Source organism: Humulus lupulus, chromosome 6, assembly GCF_963169125.1.
Source record: "Humulus lupulus chromosome 6, drHumLupu1.1, whole genome shotgun sequence".
Classification (NCBI taxonomy): Eukaryota; Viridiplantae; Streptophyta; class Magnoliopsida; order Rosales; family Cannabaceae; genus Humulus; species Humulus lupulus.
The window spans coordinates 198,576,719-198,588,910 of record NC_084798.1 but is presented as its reverse complement, the minus strand read 5'-3'; the positions used below and the strand labels follow the sequence as shown (position 1 = coordinate 198,588,910).

The 12,192-nt window shown below is 35.2% G+C and overlaps 1 protein-coding gene across 4 annotated transcripts; it reads left to right on the top strand.

Moving 5' to 3' along the window:
- Positions 1 to 381: 381 nt before the first annotated feature.
- On the top strand, positions 382 to 9,729 carry LOC133782933 (formin-like protein 13). 4 transcript variants are annotated; one of them, XM_062222408.1, is made up of 18 exons: positions 382 to 495; positions 769 to 898; positions 1,049 to 1,752; positions 1,855 to 2,076; positions 2,166 to 3,508; positions 3,618 to 3,741; positions 4,265 to 4,336; positions 5,128 to 5,226; positions 5,302 to 5,343; positions 5,893 to 5,973; positions 6,067 to 6,117; positions 6,239 to 6,320; positions 6,900 to 6,994; positions 7,626 to 7,697; positions 7,779 to 7,895; positions 8,722 to 8,790; positions 8,871 to 8,937; positions 9,136 to 9,729. In XM_062222408.1, the coding sequence occupies exons 2-18, from the start codon at positions 826 to 828 to the stop codon at positions 9,288 to 9,290; spliced, it is 3,468 nt and encodes a 1,155-aa protein (XP_062078392.1). In that variant the 5' UTR covers positions 382 to 495; positions 769 to 825; the 3' UTR covers positions 9,291 to 9,729. The 4 variants fall into 4 exon arrangements, with proteins under 4 accessions (XP_062078392.1, XP_062078393.1, XP_062078390.1 ...); XM_062222409.1 differs by having other exon boundaries at positions 396 to 582; positions 785 to 898; XM_062222406.1 differs by having other exon boundaries at positions 396 to 582.
- The last annotated feature ends 2,463 nt before the right edge of the window (positions 9,730 to 12,192 follow it).

Sequence of the window (12,192 nt, the reverse complement as noted above, 5' to 3'; positions counted from 1 at the left end):
AACAAATTAAATTCTCAGGTCTCTAAATTAGTAATTACACATATTATCCATAACCCACTGCTTAATTTTTTTAACAAATTAATTACTTATTTAAATTCACCCAATCACATAGTAAATCCAAATTTCCATACATTTGTCAAATTCTAAAAAAAAATTATATTTAATAATAACAAAGTTAAAAATAATAGATAATTTAAGTTTTCTTTTTCTTTTTGTGATAAGACAATTTAAGTTGAAACTTCAAAACAAAATTGGTAAATTACAATCACTATAACTCAAGATGACCATTATTATGATTAAACCAAACAAATTTATCTGAAAATCATAAATATTTGTAATTATTAGTTATAACAACTAAAAAAAATTTGCCATTGAAAAAGAAAAAGAAAAGGCAGGTGATTGAGTTATAATCTATCTGGTCGGCGCGGGTACTGGTATCCACGTCAGCTGGTTGGTGAAATTCTCAGCTGTGGAACAGAACACAACTCAACAAAAGTACCAAACTTTTCATATCCGTACCACCTTCTTCAATCCCAACAATTTCTCTCTAAACAAAATTTCAGATAAAAGTTATATTTGCATGTATGTATATATTCTAACATGTATATGTATGAATGCATGTGTGTTTATAATTTCAGGGTTATAACTTGAGCGAAGTTAGAAAGAAAGTGTAATGAAAATTTCATTTTCAATATTCAAAGTTTTTGTCTTTGAGTTTATGGAGTTGGAATCTTAAGCGCAGCTTAGTTAAGCTAATTGTCTTTCTAGGTTTGTTTGGTTGCAGCTGGAATCGGCGGAGTTTGAGCTTTTGACACACCTCAACCAATGTCTTTGTTGCGCAAATTCTTTTTTAGGAAACCGCCCGATGGCTTGATCGAGTTGTGCGACCGAGTTTACGGTGATTAATTTATTGGTTTTGATTTGGGTTTTTGTTTAATGAATCTATGGGATGAGGTTATGATTGATTTGGAGTTTGTATGTTAGGTGTTTGTGGAAATGACTAGTTATAGAAAATGGAGGATTGAACGTTTTGTCTCTTTGTGTGCAGTTTTCGATTGTTGCTTCAGTACTGAGGCTTTGGATGAAGAGAGCTACAAGGCTTACACTGGGAATATATTTAATCGGTTTCGAGATTTCTTGCCTGATGCTTCGTTCTTGGTGTTTAATTTTCGCGAGGGAGAGACACAAAGTGAGATGGCTAAGGTTTTGTCTGAGTATGATATTACCATAATGGACTACCCTCGGCAGTTTGAGGGTTGCCCAGTTCTCAAAATGGAGTTGGTTCATCATTTTCTGAGATCAAGTGAGAGTTGGCTTTCACTTGGGCAACAAAATGTGCTTTTAATGCATTGTGAGCGAGGTGGTTGGCCTGTTCTGGCTTTTATGTTGGCTGCATTGTTGATTTACAGGAAGCAGTATAGTGGGGAACAGAGGACGCTGGATATGGTCTACAAGCTGGCTCCCAATGAGCTCTTACATTTACTGTCTTCACTAACTCCATTCCCTTCTCAGCTTCGGTATCTGCAGTATGTCTCGAGGAGGGATATAGTAGCCTCAGAATGGCCTCCACATGACAGGGCACTGAGGTTGGACTGCATCATGCTAAGGTTCATTCCCGATTTTGATGGGAATGGAGGTTGCCGACCTTTATTTCGGATATATGGACAGGACCCAGTTGCTGGTGCAGATCAAGCTCCCAAAGTATTGCACTCAACTCCAATAAGAAACAAACCCATTCGCACTTACAAGCAGGTGATTCTTACTTCATTTTTAATTATGTGTTACTAAAACATTTTCCTGGCTGCAAGTAAGCAACTTATAGTTTGTAGTTTAAGATTGATTATATTGTTGCAGGCAGAATGCGAACTGGTTAAAATTGACATCAATTGCCTTGTTCAAGGCGATGTTGTGGTTGAGTGTGTTAGCATGAATGATGACATGCAGTGGGAAGATATGATGTTCAGATTCATGTTTAATACTGCTTTTATTAGGTCCAATATTTTGATACTTAATCCTGATGAAGTTGACATGTTGTGGGATGCTAGGGATAAATTTCCGAAGGATTTTAGAGCAGAGGTATGTATCTCCTGCTTATTGGACTGCATTTGTTGTTTTGGGTTCCTTTTTGACATTCGATCTATTGACTGGTTGTTATTTGGATGAAGATTCTTTTCTCTGAGATGGATGCTGCAACTTCAATCATTAGACGTAGTGTCTCATTATTCGAGGAAAAGGAGGGTCTTCCTGAAGAGGCATTTGCTAAAGTTCAAGAGATGTTTAGTCACGTGGACTGGTTAGATCTGAGGGCTGATGCTGCCTTGAATGCTCTCCAACAAATGAGTGCATCCCATATTGTCCATGAAAAGTCTGATAATGATTCTCATACGAGTGCTGAATCTGGTGTTTTGCAGCAGTTTCAGAAAACAAGTCCAAAAGATGATCAAAAGAAAAAGGATTTCACCAAGTCAGATAGTGCCTTACCTGAAACTCTAGAGGTCACTAGTCCAATGACTGCCTCTCTAGCTGTCTCAAACTCCACTGTTGGTATTTCACCTAGAGCTTTGAGTTCCAAAAGTATTTTGCTTGCACCATTGACACCTTGCAAGCCTAAGCCTCTACAACCTCACTTGATTGGTAATACTATAGCATCTTCTCCTTCACAGTCACCTCCACCTCCACCTCCATTGCAACATTATCACATTTCAACTTCAGAACTTGAAAAGTCCTCACCAAAAAAAGGGACTGCAACCTTTTCACAAGATGAAGCTCAAACATCAATAACAAGCTCCCCAACTACTCCAAGAACTCCAGTCTCAAGTACCATTTTTGGAAATATTTCATCTAGTCTGCCCTCTTCTCTTACAATTGATGCAATTAATTCTTCAACTCAGCCTTGTAAAACTCCATCTAGAACACCCCCACCGCCCCCACCACCTCCAATCATTCCTTCTCCTCCTACACCATCTTTAAGGGAAAACCTTCATGTTAGAGCTAGACCTCCTCCTCCTCCACCACCACCACCACCACCCCCTCCTCCCACAGTTAATGCAACTTTATCAACTCAGTCTACTCAAACTCCATGTAGAATGGCTCCACCACCTCCACCACCTCCCCCTCCTCCTACACCACCTTTAAGGGAAAGTACTTCTATTGGAGCTAGAACTTCACCACCACCACCACCACCACCTCCTCCTCTTCATCCTGGGCATGTTGTGGTCCCTCGAAACCCTTCTTCAGTGCCACCACCACCTCCCCCTGCTCCCTTCCTCTCATCGAAACAGTCAAAGTCCACTTCACAGACCTCTTTATCTGTTCCTTCAGTCCCCCCACCACCAGCTCCCTTCCTTGGTAAGACAAATAGTTCCTCCAATAGTGGAAAAGGACGATTGTTACGTACCATCAGTTCAAAATCCAATAAAAAATTGAAACCATTGCATTGGATGAAAATAACAAGAGCAACACAAGGAAGTTTGTGGGCTGAGGCACAGAAATATGGTGAAACTACAATGTATGATTTATGATGCTGAAAAAAGAGATAAATGTCTAATGAGCTTAAATTGTGATTCGTGCTTCTGTTATCTTATGCCTTAAATTTATTTATTGTCTCTTGCTATTAGAGCTCCAGAGATTGACATGTCAGAGCTTGAAAGTCTTTTCTCAGCAGCACTTCCAAATTTAGCAAGTGGGAGGAAATCAATGAAGCGTGGTTCAATTGGATCTAAACCTGAGAAAGTGCAACTGGTAATTTAGGTTTTGGTTCTTATAAAGAGCATAAACTGTCTTTGGTTATATATTCAAACTGGAGCTTTCTTTGTTTGTCCCTTTTTCATTTAACTTTTTTATGGCCGTCAAAAATAACTTTTGAATGAAGCAAAAATGTTTATACTGTTAATTTTTGGAACTTGGACGAGAATAAATAATCGACTATTGATACTTATATTATATAATCCATGCACCTAAAGAAAACTAAAGGTGACCTTTTCAAAATTTTGATTTAGTAGGTTTAAAGCGGACCTTTAAAGTGGGACTTATTTTGGTATAATTGAGTTTATGATGAAATAACACACTGGGACTAAGTATTTGAATGTCATTAGTGAAGCATCACAGCTTGTATAGAACTTAGCCAATGGTATAAAATGAGGGATAGAAAAATACTAGGAAATGGGAAATGAATACTGACTTGATGATCTCATGCGATTGTGCTCTACAGTAATACTGAAATTAGAATCCATTTGCCAAGTGCTAACATTCCTGTGTCTTGCAGATTGAGCACAGACGAGCATACAATTGTGAGATTATGCTTTCAAAGGTGAAAGTTCCATTGCACGTGTTGATGGTAAGTCTATTTAAACATATATACTCGATGAATTTGGATCTCTAACCTTATTAAATTTTAACTTTAACAGTAGTTTCACAGAGGCAATGTGTTGGATAGTGTTAGAAAACATTGCAGTGTCTTTCTCAATGACATTAGCTTCCAAAAATTGCTTTTGTGCATAAAAATTGACTGCATAACCAGTTGAATAGAGCTTTTTTTTTTTGTATAAAAGTAATGAAGCTACCATTTTGTTTGTGTTGAGACCATATGCACACTTAGAATAAGAGATTATTACACGACCTTTTAACCATGGTTTCACATTTGAAATACATAAACCTCCCTCCACTATCATCTCAAAGAGAAAGGGGAAGGCAATAACTCTCAACTTTACTGCATATACCGAATTTTGAAAAGGAAGTGATTTAAGATAATACGTGCATTTTACTCTGAAGTTTAAAAAAAAAAAAAAAAACTGCAATTGTTGAATATCAGCCCCTTTTCTAGAAGTTTTTTCTTAATGGTAACTAACTCACTGAAATAGAATGGAGCCGGGTGCTGATTTGATGTAACCCTGTGAAGAGAATTCTGTGGCACATTTTTCTTGCTATGCTGATTTATCTGTATGAAGAATATTGGTGCTCTAACTTATTTTCTGGTGCTGCTCCTTGCAGTGCATGTTGTACAGGGTTTCAACTTAATTATGTAATGTTTTGCTTCTTCCAGATTTAATGTGCCAAAATTATTACACAATAAGAAATCATTTTCCCTAGTTGCCCTTATTAATGTGAATTTTCATATTACATTAACAGAATTCAGTGCTTTCCCTGGAAGATTCAGCTTTAGATGTTGATCAGGTTGAGAACCTCATTAAGTATTGTCCAACAAAAGAAGAGATGGAACTTCTCAGGGTAGGACACATTTTTTAAGTAATTACCATCTTTCCTTTCTGAGGTTATAATTAGCATCTATATAATTGTGTTCAGGCCTACACTGGAGAAAAGGAGAAGTTAGGGAGATGTGAACAGGTCAGTGAGATGTTATTCTTCCTGTTAACCTGTAGCCATTTATTGGCAATTTGTTATGAATATCTCTATGCAATATCCTATTTTGTTTATATAGAAGTAGCACTTAAGTTTTGTTAATAACCATGGACCTAACTTGTACTTTGGTATGCTACTAACCAAATTGGTTCCATAAGTTTTGGAAAAAAAAAAAAACAAATGAGCGAGCTCAAGTGATTGGATGGGTAAGTGTATGTGTTTGTAAGTAGTACTGGGTTCAAGTCATCGTACATGTATCTTATAAAAATAACAAAAAAAAAGTAGATTAATTGAGGTGCAACTCTTGCGTGTTTAGAATGCTATATGATTTCTTTTACTGTCCACATAACAGCATGTTTCCAATGTTAATCATTTTGCTTTTTCTTTTTAATCTGATTTTTAATACTTGAGTGTAGCTGTCTATGATTCAAACAGATTCGTTTACTTCTCTAACTGCTCAATTTATAGAAAAAATTAGTAAAATAGATCATTTTGCATCTTTTATTTTTTTCACATCTCTTTTATTTGCAACAGTTCTTCTTAGAATTGATGCAAGTACCGCGTGTAGAATCTAAACTCAGAGTATATTCGTTTAAGATACAGTTCCGCTCTCAGGTGAATATATATTCATTAGATTAAGCTGTACTTTTTCTTCTTCTTTAGTCCTTAATTTCCTCATTCCTTATTCGGTTTAGTAATTTCACGTAGGTTTCTGACCTTCGCAATAGCCTCAATATTGTGAACTCTGCAACAGAAGAGGCGAGTTATTCTATTATTACCTGCCCTTTCTTCTTCTTCCTTTTATTTTTCTTTTTTTTTTTTGATAACAAATGTTTGTAGTACAATTCAAATCTCTTTAATTTTATCACTGATGTTTCAGATCAGAAGCTCAAATAAATTGAAAAGAATAATGCAGACAATTCTTTCACTAGGAAATGCTCTGAATCAGGGAACTGCTCGTGGTGAGTAGAATCTTGCCTTTCTTATTATCTCTTCATTATTTATACTATGGCGTGGTGACATTATTCCTTAAGATCAAATCCAGTGGCAATCACATCTATGAGAATGTAGAAATGACTGACCCTCTACATGCAAACAAACAATACACTCTTCTACATTAATGCATACAGAGATTATTTAGTGTTTTTTTTTAATTACAAAAAGTAAAAGGGAGCCAACCTCCTTGCTGGGACCCAAGAATATTCAGTACCCTTATTATGCTTTTGTGTCAACACGCTGTAATCCATTGTAAGGAATGTGATAATATATTAGTAATTCAAAATAAAATCTAAATAATTTATACCAAGTTCCATTCCAAGATATTGTAAGTGATGATTTGTAAAAGGGTACTTTTTAGTGAAGAAATAGGCTTTCAGTGCGGATATCAGTATTTTCACAACACGTTTTAGGTGGAGGAGATGTGATGCCAGACCACTAACTAACACCATAAAATTGACATAGCTGGAATATATGTGGTATTGTGACTTAAAATGTCTTCATCTTATTAGTTGTACCTGATTTCTCATATAATTGTCTGTTAGGGTCTGCTATTGGATTTAAGCTGGATAGCCTTCTCAAACTCACTGAGACTCGTGCGCGGAACAACAAGATGACTCTCATGCACTATCTTTGCAAGGTATAAGCTTGTGAATTTCTTTGGATCATTAGAATTTAATGGGATCATTTGGTCCTTCTAAGCAGCCTGCAATCCTCTTCCCACACACAACCCAAAGCAGAAGAAAAAAAGTAACATTTGCAGTGTTGTCATGTTTTAGTGAAATGCATTGCAAGTTGATTGGATTATATGTGCAGACATGCTGCTTACTTGCTTGTCTAGTTAGCTATATTTAACTTTGACACTTTGTGTGCACAAGGTTGCTTATCTACTTTATGAGGGAAACAAGTGTTTTAAAACATTACAATAAAACAACTCAAATTAAACAATGATGTCAGGATTTTGAGGTTGCATAGTAAGGAACGTTAATGTGAGCTTAGAGTTCAACTTTCAACCAGTTTTTTGTCTGACCCGTCTTTGAGTGTACATATAAATTGTGCATGATACATATCTTTTTAGTACTTGTCCTTCCACAGGAAGTATGAAATTCTAGTGAATTGCTAAGTATTTCTACATGAGGAATTAAACATACCTCAGTGGAAGAAATTTGGGCTTTACTACTCAATCTAACCTGATATTATTTTATTTGAAGTGCCATGAATTTTGCAGATATTGCATGTTACTCACTATTGGTTTGTTCGATGACCTGTAGGTACTGGCTGACAAACTACCTGAAGTTCTAGATTTTTCTAAAGATCTTGGCAGCTTGGAACCTGCATCAAAGGTATAAGTGCTCTTGTTCGGCCAAGACCATTGATATATTAATAAAATCTCCGTCATTAAATTGTTGGTTTTATTTCTCTAGATACAATTAAAAAATTTGGCCGAAGAAATGCAAGCCATAAGCAAGGGATTGGAGAAAGTTGTTCAGGAATTGTCCACAGCAGATAATGATAGTCTTGTACTGGAATTTTTTTGTAAGGTATATAAATACATCATCTAACTTTATTTTTCATCTTTATTTCCAAAAGTAGATATATTTTTCATTAGCATAGTTGTGCCTTTTCCTTTCTATTTAAAAGGAGGTTCTTAATTATTAGATCGGTTGACTAAATTCTTTACAAAGTCTGTTTACAAGCAATATGATTTTGTGGATATGCATGTCATAGTACGTGTTTCTAAGTTCTAGTAATTACCAAGCATGCATAAAATTTGTGTTATGATTCTTGGGTTCAAATTCCCATAAATATATCAAATTTAAAAAATAAAATAAAAAATTGTTTGCAGAGGATGAAGGGTTAGTATGCTAACGCCTAACTAGTATAAGTAATGGGTTGCAGCTATTTTGAAAAACTTGTGAAAATAGTTTTCCTGAATATCGTAGACTCTTCAAGCCTCCCAAAACAATTCTTGACCACTCTCTATTCTATAGAGCTTGAGAAAGCCTACAAATACAAGCCTTCATTGACTATGCAATACCATTCTCTAATCTATAAAGCTTTTGAATATGCAATACCATTCTCAAGCTTTATAGATAAGAGAATGGTATTGCATAGTCAAAAGCTTTATAGATTGGAGAATGGTATTGCATAGTCAATGAAGGCTTGTATTTGTAGGCTTTCTCAAGCTTTATAGATTAGAGAGTGGTATTGCATAGCCAATCATTTTAAGCTTTTACTTTATGTGTGCTAGTTAACATAACATTGAAAATGCTAAAATGTGTAACTAATCATACCACAGTGTTGATAAATTAATAATTATGACAAGTATATTTTACATTTACCTTCTAATTTTTCCCTGTTGTGCAGACTTTGAAAGAGTTTCTTCAAAATGCTGAAGCTGAAGTGAGATCTTTAGCTTCATTGTATTCTGCCGTGGTAGGTTTTTCAATCCAAGCTGCTAATGTTCAATCCATAAGATTATTATTTATTCATCTTGGAGTTCAAAAACTTTACAGGGTAGAAATGTGGATGCCTTGATTCTTTATTTCGGAGAAGATCTTGCTCGGTGCTCATACGAACAAGGTATTTACAGAAATCTAACCCGAAGTGGATGTTCTCTTTTTGAACACTACTTCTGCTTGCAATTTTATTTTTTTCAAATAATAAATTTTTTAATTAGAACCATAATTTATTCATTAAGAGAATGCTTGCCCAACTTCACTAGCTTCCGTTTTTTTTAACAAACCAACTTGTTCCTTTGCTCCAAATTTACTGCTACAGTTGTTTCCACTTTGCTCAACTTCACAAGAATGTTCAGCCAAGCCCACCGGGAAAACTGCAAGCATCTCGAGCTAGAAGCGAAGAAAGCTGCAGAAAGCAAAAAAATAAAGATTGTTGATTCGCATAAAAGGTCTGAAGAGTATGTCAATGTATGATCCAATATGCATGGAATGGAAACTTCAAACAATCGACTCGCTGCAAAGACTGTTCTTTGTTAAATTTTGAAGAGAAAATGTACATTTGTCTGAGTAAATGGATTCTTTTTCGCTAAAAGCGTTGAAGGCGTTAGGCAAATAGCCTACGGCAACACTAAGCCGGCCATCTAAGAGGTAACTAACAAACCTACCACACCAAGTTCATATTCATTGCTGATACACAAAATTAAATCCACACACACCAACACAAATTCATTGTTGTAAGTACGAATAAAAGAGCGAAAATTTTGGTACCAGTTTCTGCAGATTTCATTTGATCCAACTTATAGAGTTACTTTTTTGGTGGGCAGTAAATATATCTTTACTAGTTGTTTGTGTATATTTTATGGTCCAGTGTAAGACACAAATGCAGATATATAGCATTTTATTTGCAGTGAAAGACCTTTTTTTTTAACTTGATAAACTTAGTTGATAAGTTATATAGCATATTATATCTCTAAAATTTAGCTAAATACCATATTACATTTTATTTTGATTTTATTCAATTTAAATAATTAATTAATATAATCTGAGTAAGATATTTAAGGTTTCAATTAAAATCTTATTAATAAATCAATTTAATTAGAATTAGGGAAGAGATTATTTTTTTCACAATTTGACAATGATAAGATCTGTTATGAAATTTTAAAAAAATATGTATTTATTTGTGTTGAGGATTAAACCCTGTCAAATACTCAATCACAATAAAACAAACAAAGAACTCGCAAGTTCTAGTGTTAAGACAACAGGTTTTGCAGTCAAGACAATGTATCAAACAGTAAGAAAACTAAATGTAATGAACAGAAATGTAAAAGAAAATCAACACCCAAGAATACTTAGTTCGGAATTAACCAAGATAGTTGATCCTACATCCAAGGCGAGGCAGCAAACCTCAGTCAAATTCACTGTCTCAGTAAGAACAGATTACACCATCAAAGATCACTCAAATGTATGAACACAATACACTTTCTCTTTCAGCTCACACACGAATCCTCTCAATTTTCTCAAATGAACTCTCTCTAATCTCTTTACAATGAATCTAGTGAATACACCACTGTCTAACCTAAATCCAATCTGACTTTAGGCTATATATAGAAGATGATGAGTGTTGGAGCTAAAGAATCTTCTAACTGACTTCAAGTAGTCATAATAGATTTGATGGTTGTTGAGACTATGAACTGGTGGGTTAGTTTTAGCCTAACTAACTACTGCCATGTTGGCATTCTGAGTGATGCAATATGATTGGGGCTTTGGATGATGACTTAGATCTCACAATTCTCCACCTAGAGTCAGCAATCCAAAGTTTGAGGATGAATATTAGGTCCTACTGCTGTATTATTCTTTGATTTTAAGCAAGTTCAAAGCATCATTGAACTTGCCTACTGGAATCACTTTAGTCATTATATCAGCAGGATATATCTCAGTAGCTATGTTGTTCACCTTTACCATTCCTTTAGCTGCTATGTCTCTCAGAAAATGAAGCTTGACATCTATGTGCTTTGTCCTCTTGTGGAATACAGTGTTCTTAGATAGGTGTATAGCACTTTGAGAATCACGGTGCACAACTTCTTGTTCTTGCTTGAAACCCAATTCATCTAAGAAACATTTCAGCCATAGAACTTCCTTGACAGCTTCTGTGAGGACAATGTACTCGGCTTCAGTGGTGAACAAAGCCACACCATGTTGCAAGTTTGACTTCCAGCTAACCACATTTTCACCAACTGTGAAAATGTATCCAGAAAGGGACCTTCTCTTATCATAGTCACCCGCAAAACAGAGTCACAATATCCTACAACTTCACACAAATTCTAATCTATCATGGAGTAACATATCTTCAAACTAGCTGTCTTTCATGTACCTAAGTAACCACTTAACAGCTTGCCAATATTCAAGACTTGGCTTGCTCATAAATTGGCTAACTAGACCAATTCCATAGGCTAAGTCTGGTCTAGTTGAAATCATTGAGTACATAATGCTTCCAACCGCATTAGAATATGGAATTCTTTCCATCTTTTTCTCTTCAAAAGATGTTTCCTCATTTGTTAGAGATTTCAGTTTGAAATGTGCTCCAATTGGTGTGTTGACTGATCTTTCCTCCTTTTGACCAAATAATTCCACAATCTTGTTCACATACCCCTTCTGAGATAAAGCCAAAATACCCTTGCTTCTGTCCCGAGCTATTTCCATTCCCAGAATCCTTGTAGCTAGACCAAGTTGCTTCATATCGAATTCTTGACTTAGCAACCTTTTTAACTTCAACATCTCATATTTATGTTTGTAAGCTATAAGCATATCATCAACATAAATTAAGAGATAAATGAAGCTCATGTACTCCTCAAGAATTTTGTAGTAAACACAACTGTCATACTTTGATCTCTGAAATTTCAGTTTGAGCATATATTCATCAAATCTGAAGTACCATTGTCTAGGCGACTGTTTCAAACCATAGAGAGACCTCTTTAGCAGACAAACCTTGCTTCCATTCCTTGTTGCAGAAAACGTTTTGGTTGTTGCATCAAAATCTCCTCTTCTAGCTATTGTGCAAAATTTAATGTGAGTGCAAGTGTACACTGTCAACAAGTAATAAGGTGATAAGAACCCAATATCGTATCCATAAGGATTGTTTTTAAGCTTAAATTGTGAAATTAAAGTTTGGCAAAATAATTATAAACAAAAGAACCAAACTCAAATTAAATTGGAAGTTTATTTTTTTTATGCAATTAAAAATAACTAACAGCTGAATTTAAAATCTAAGTTAATGGGATGCAATATGAAAATCTGTTGATAATGAAATGGTAAGCTAGATAATTAATTCCCCTGTTTTGCAATTACTGAACGCAATGCTATGGTACACTGACAGTTT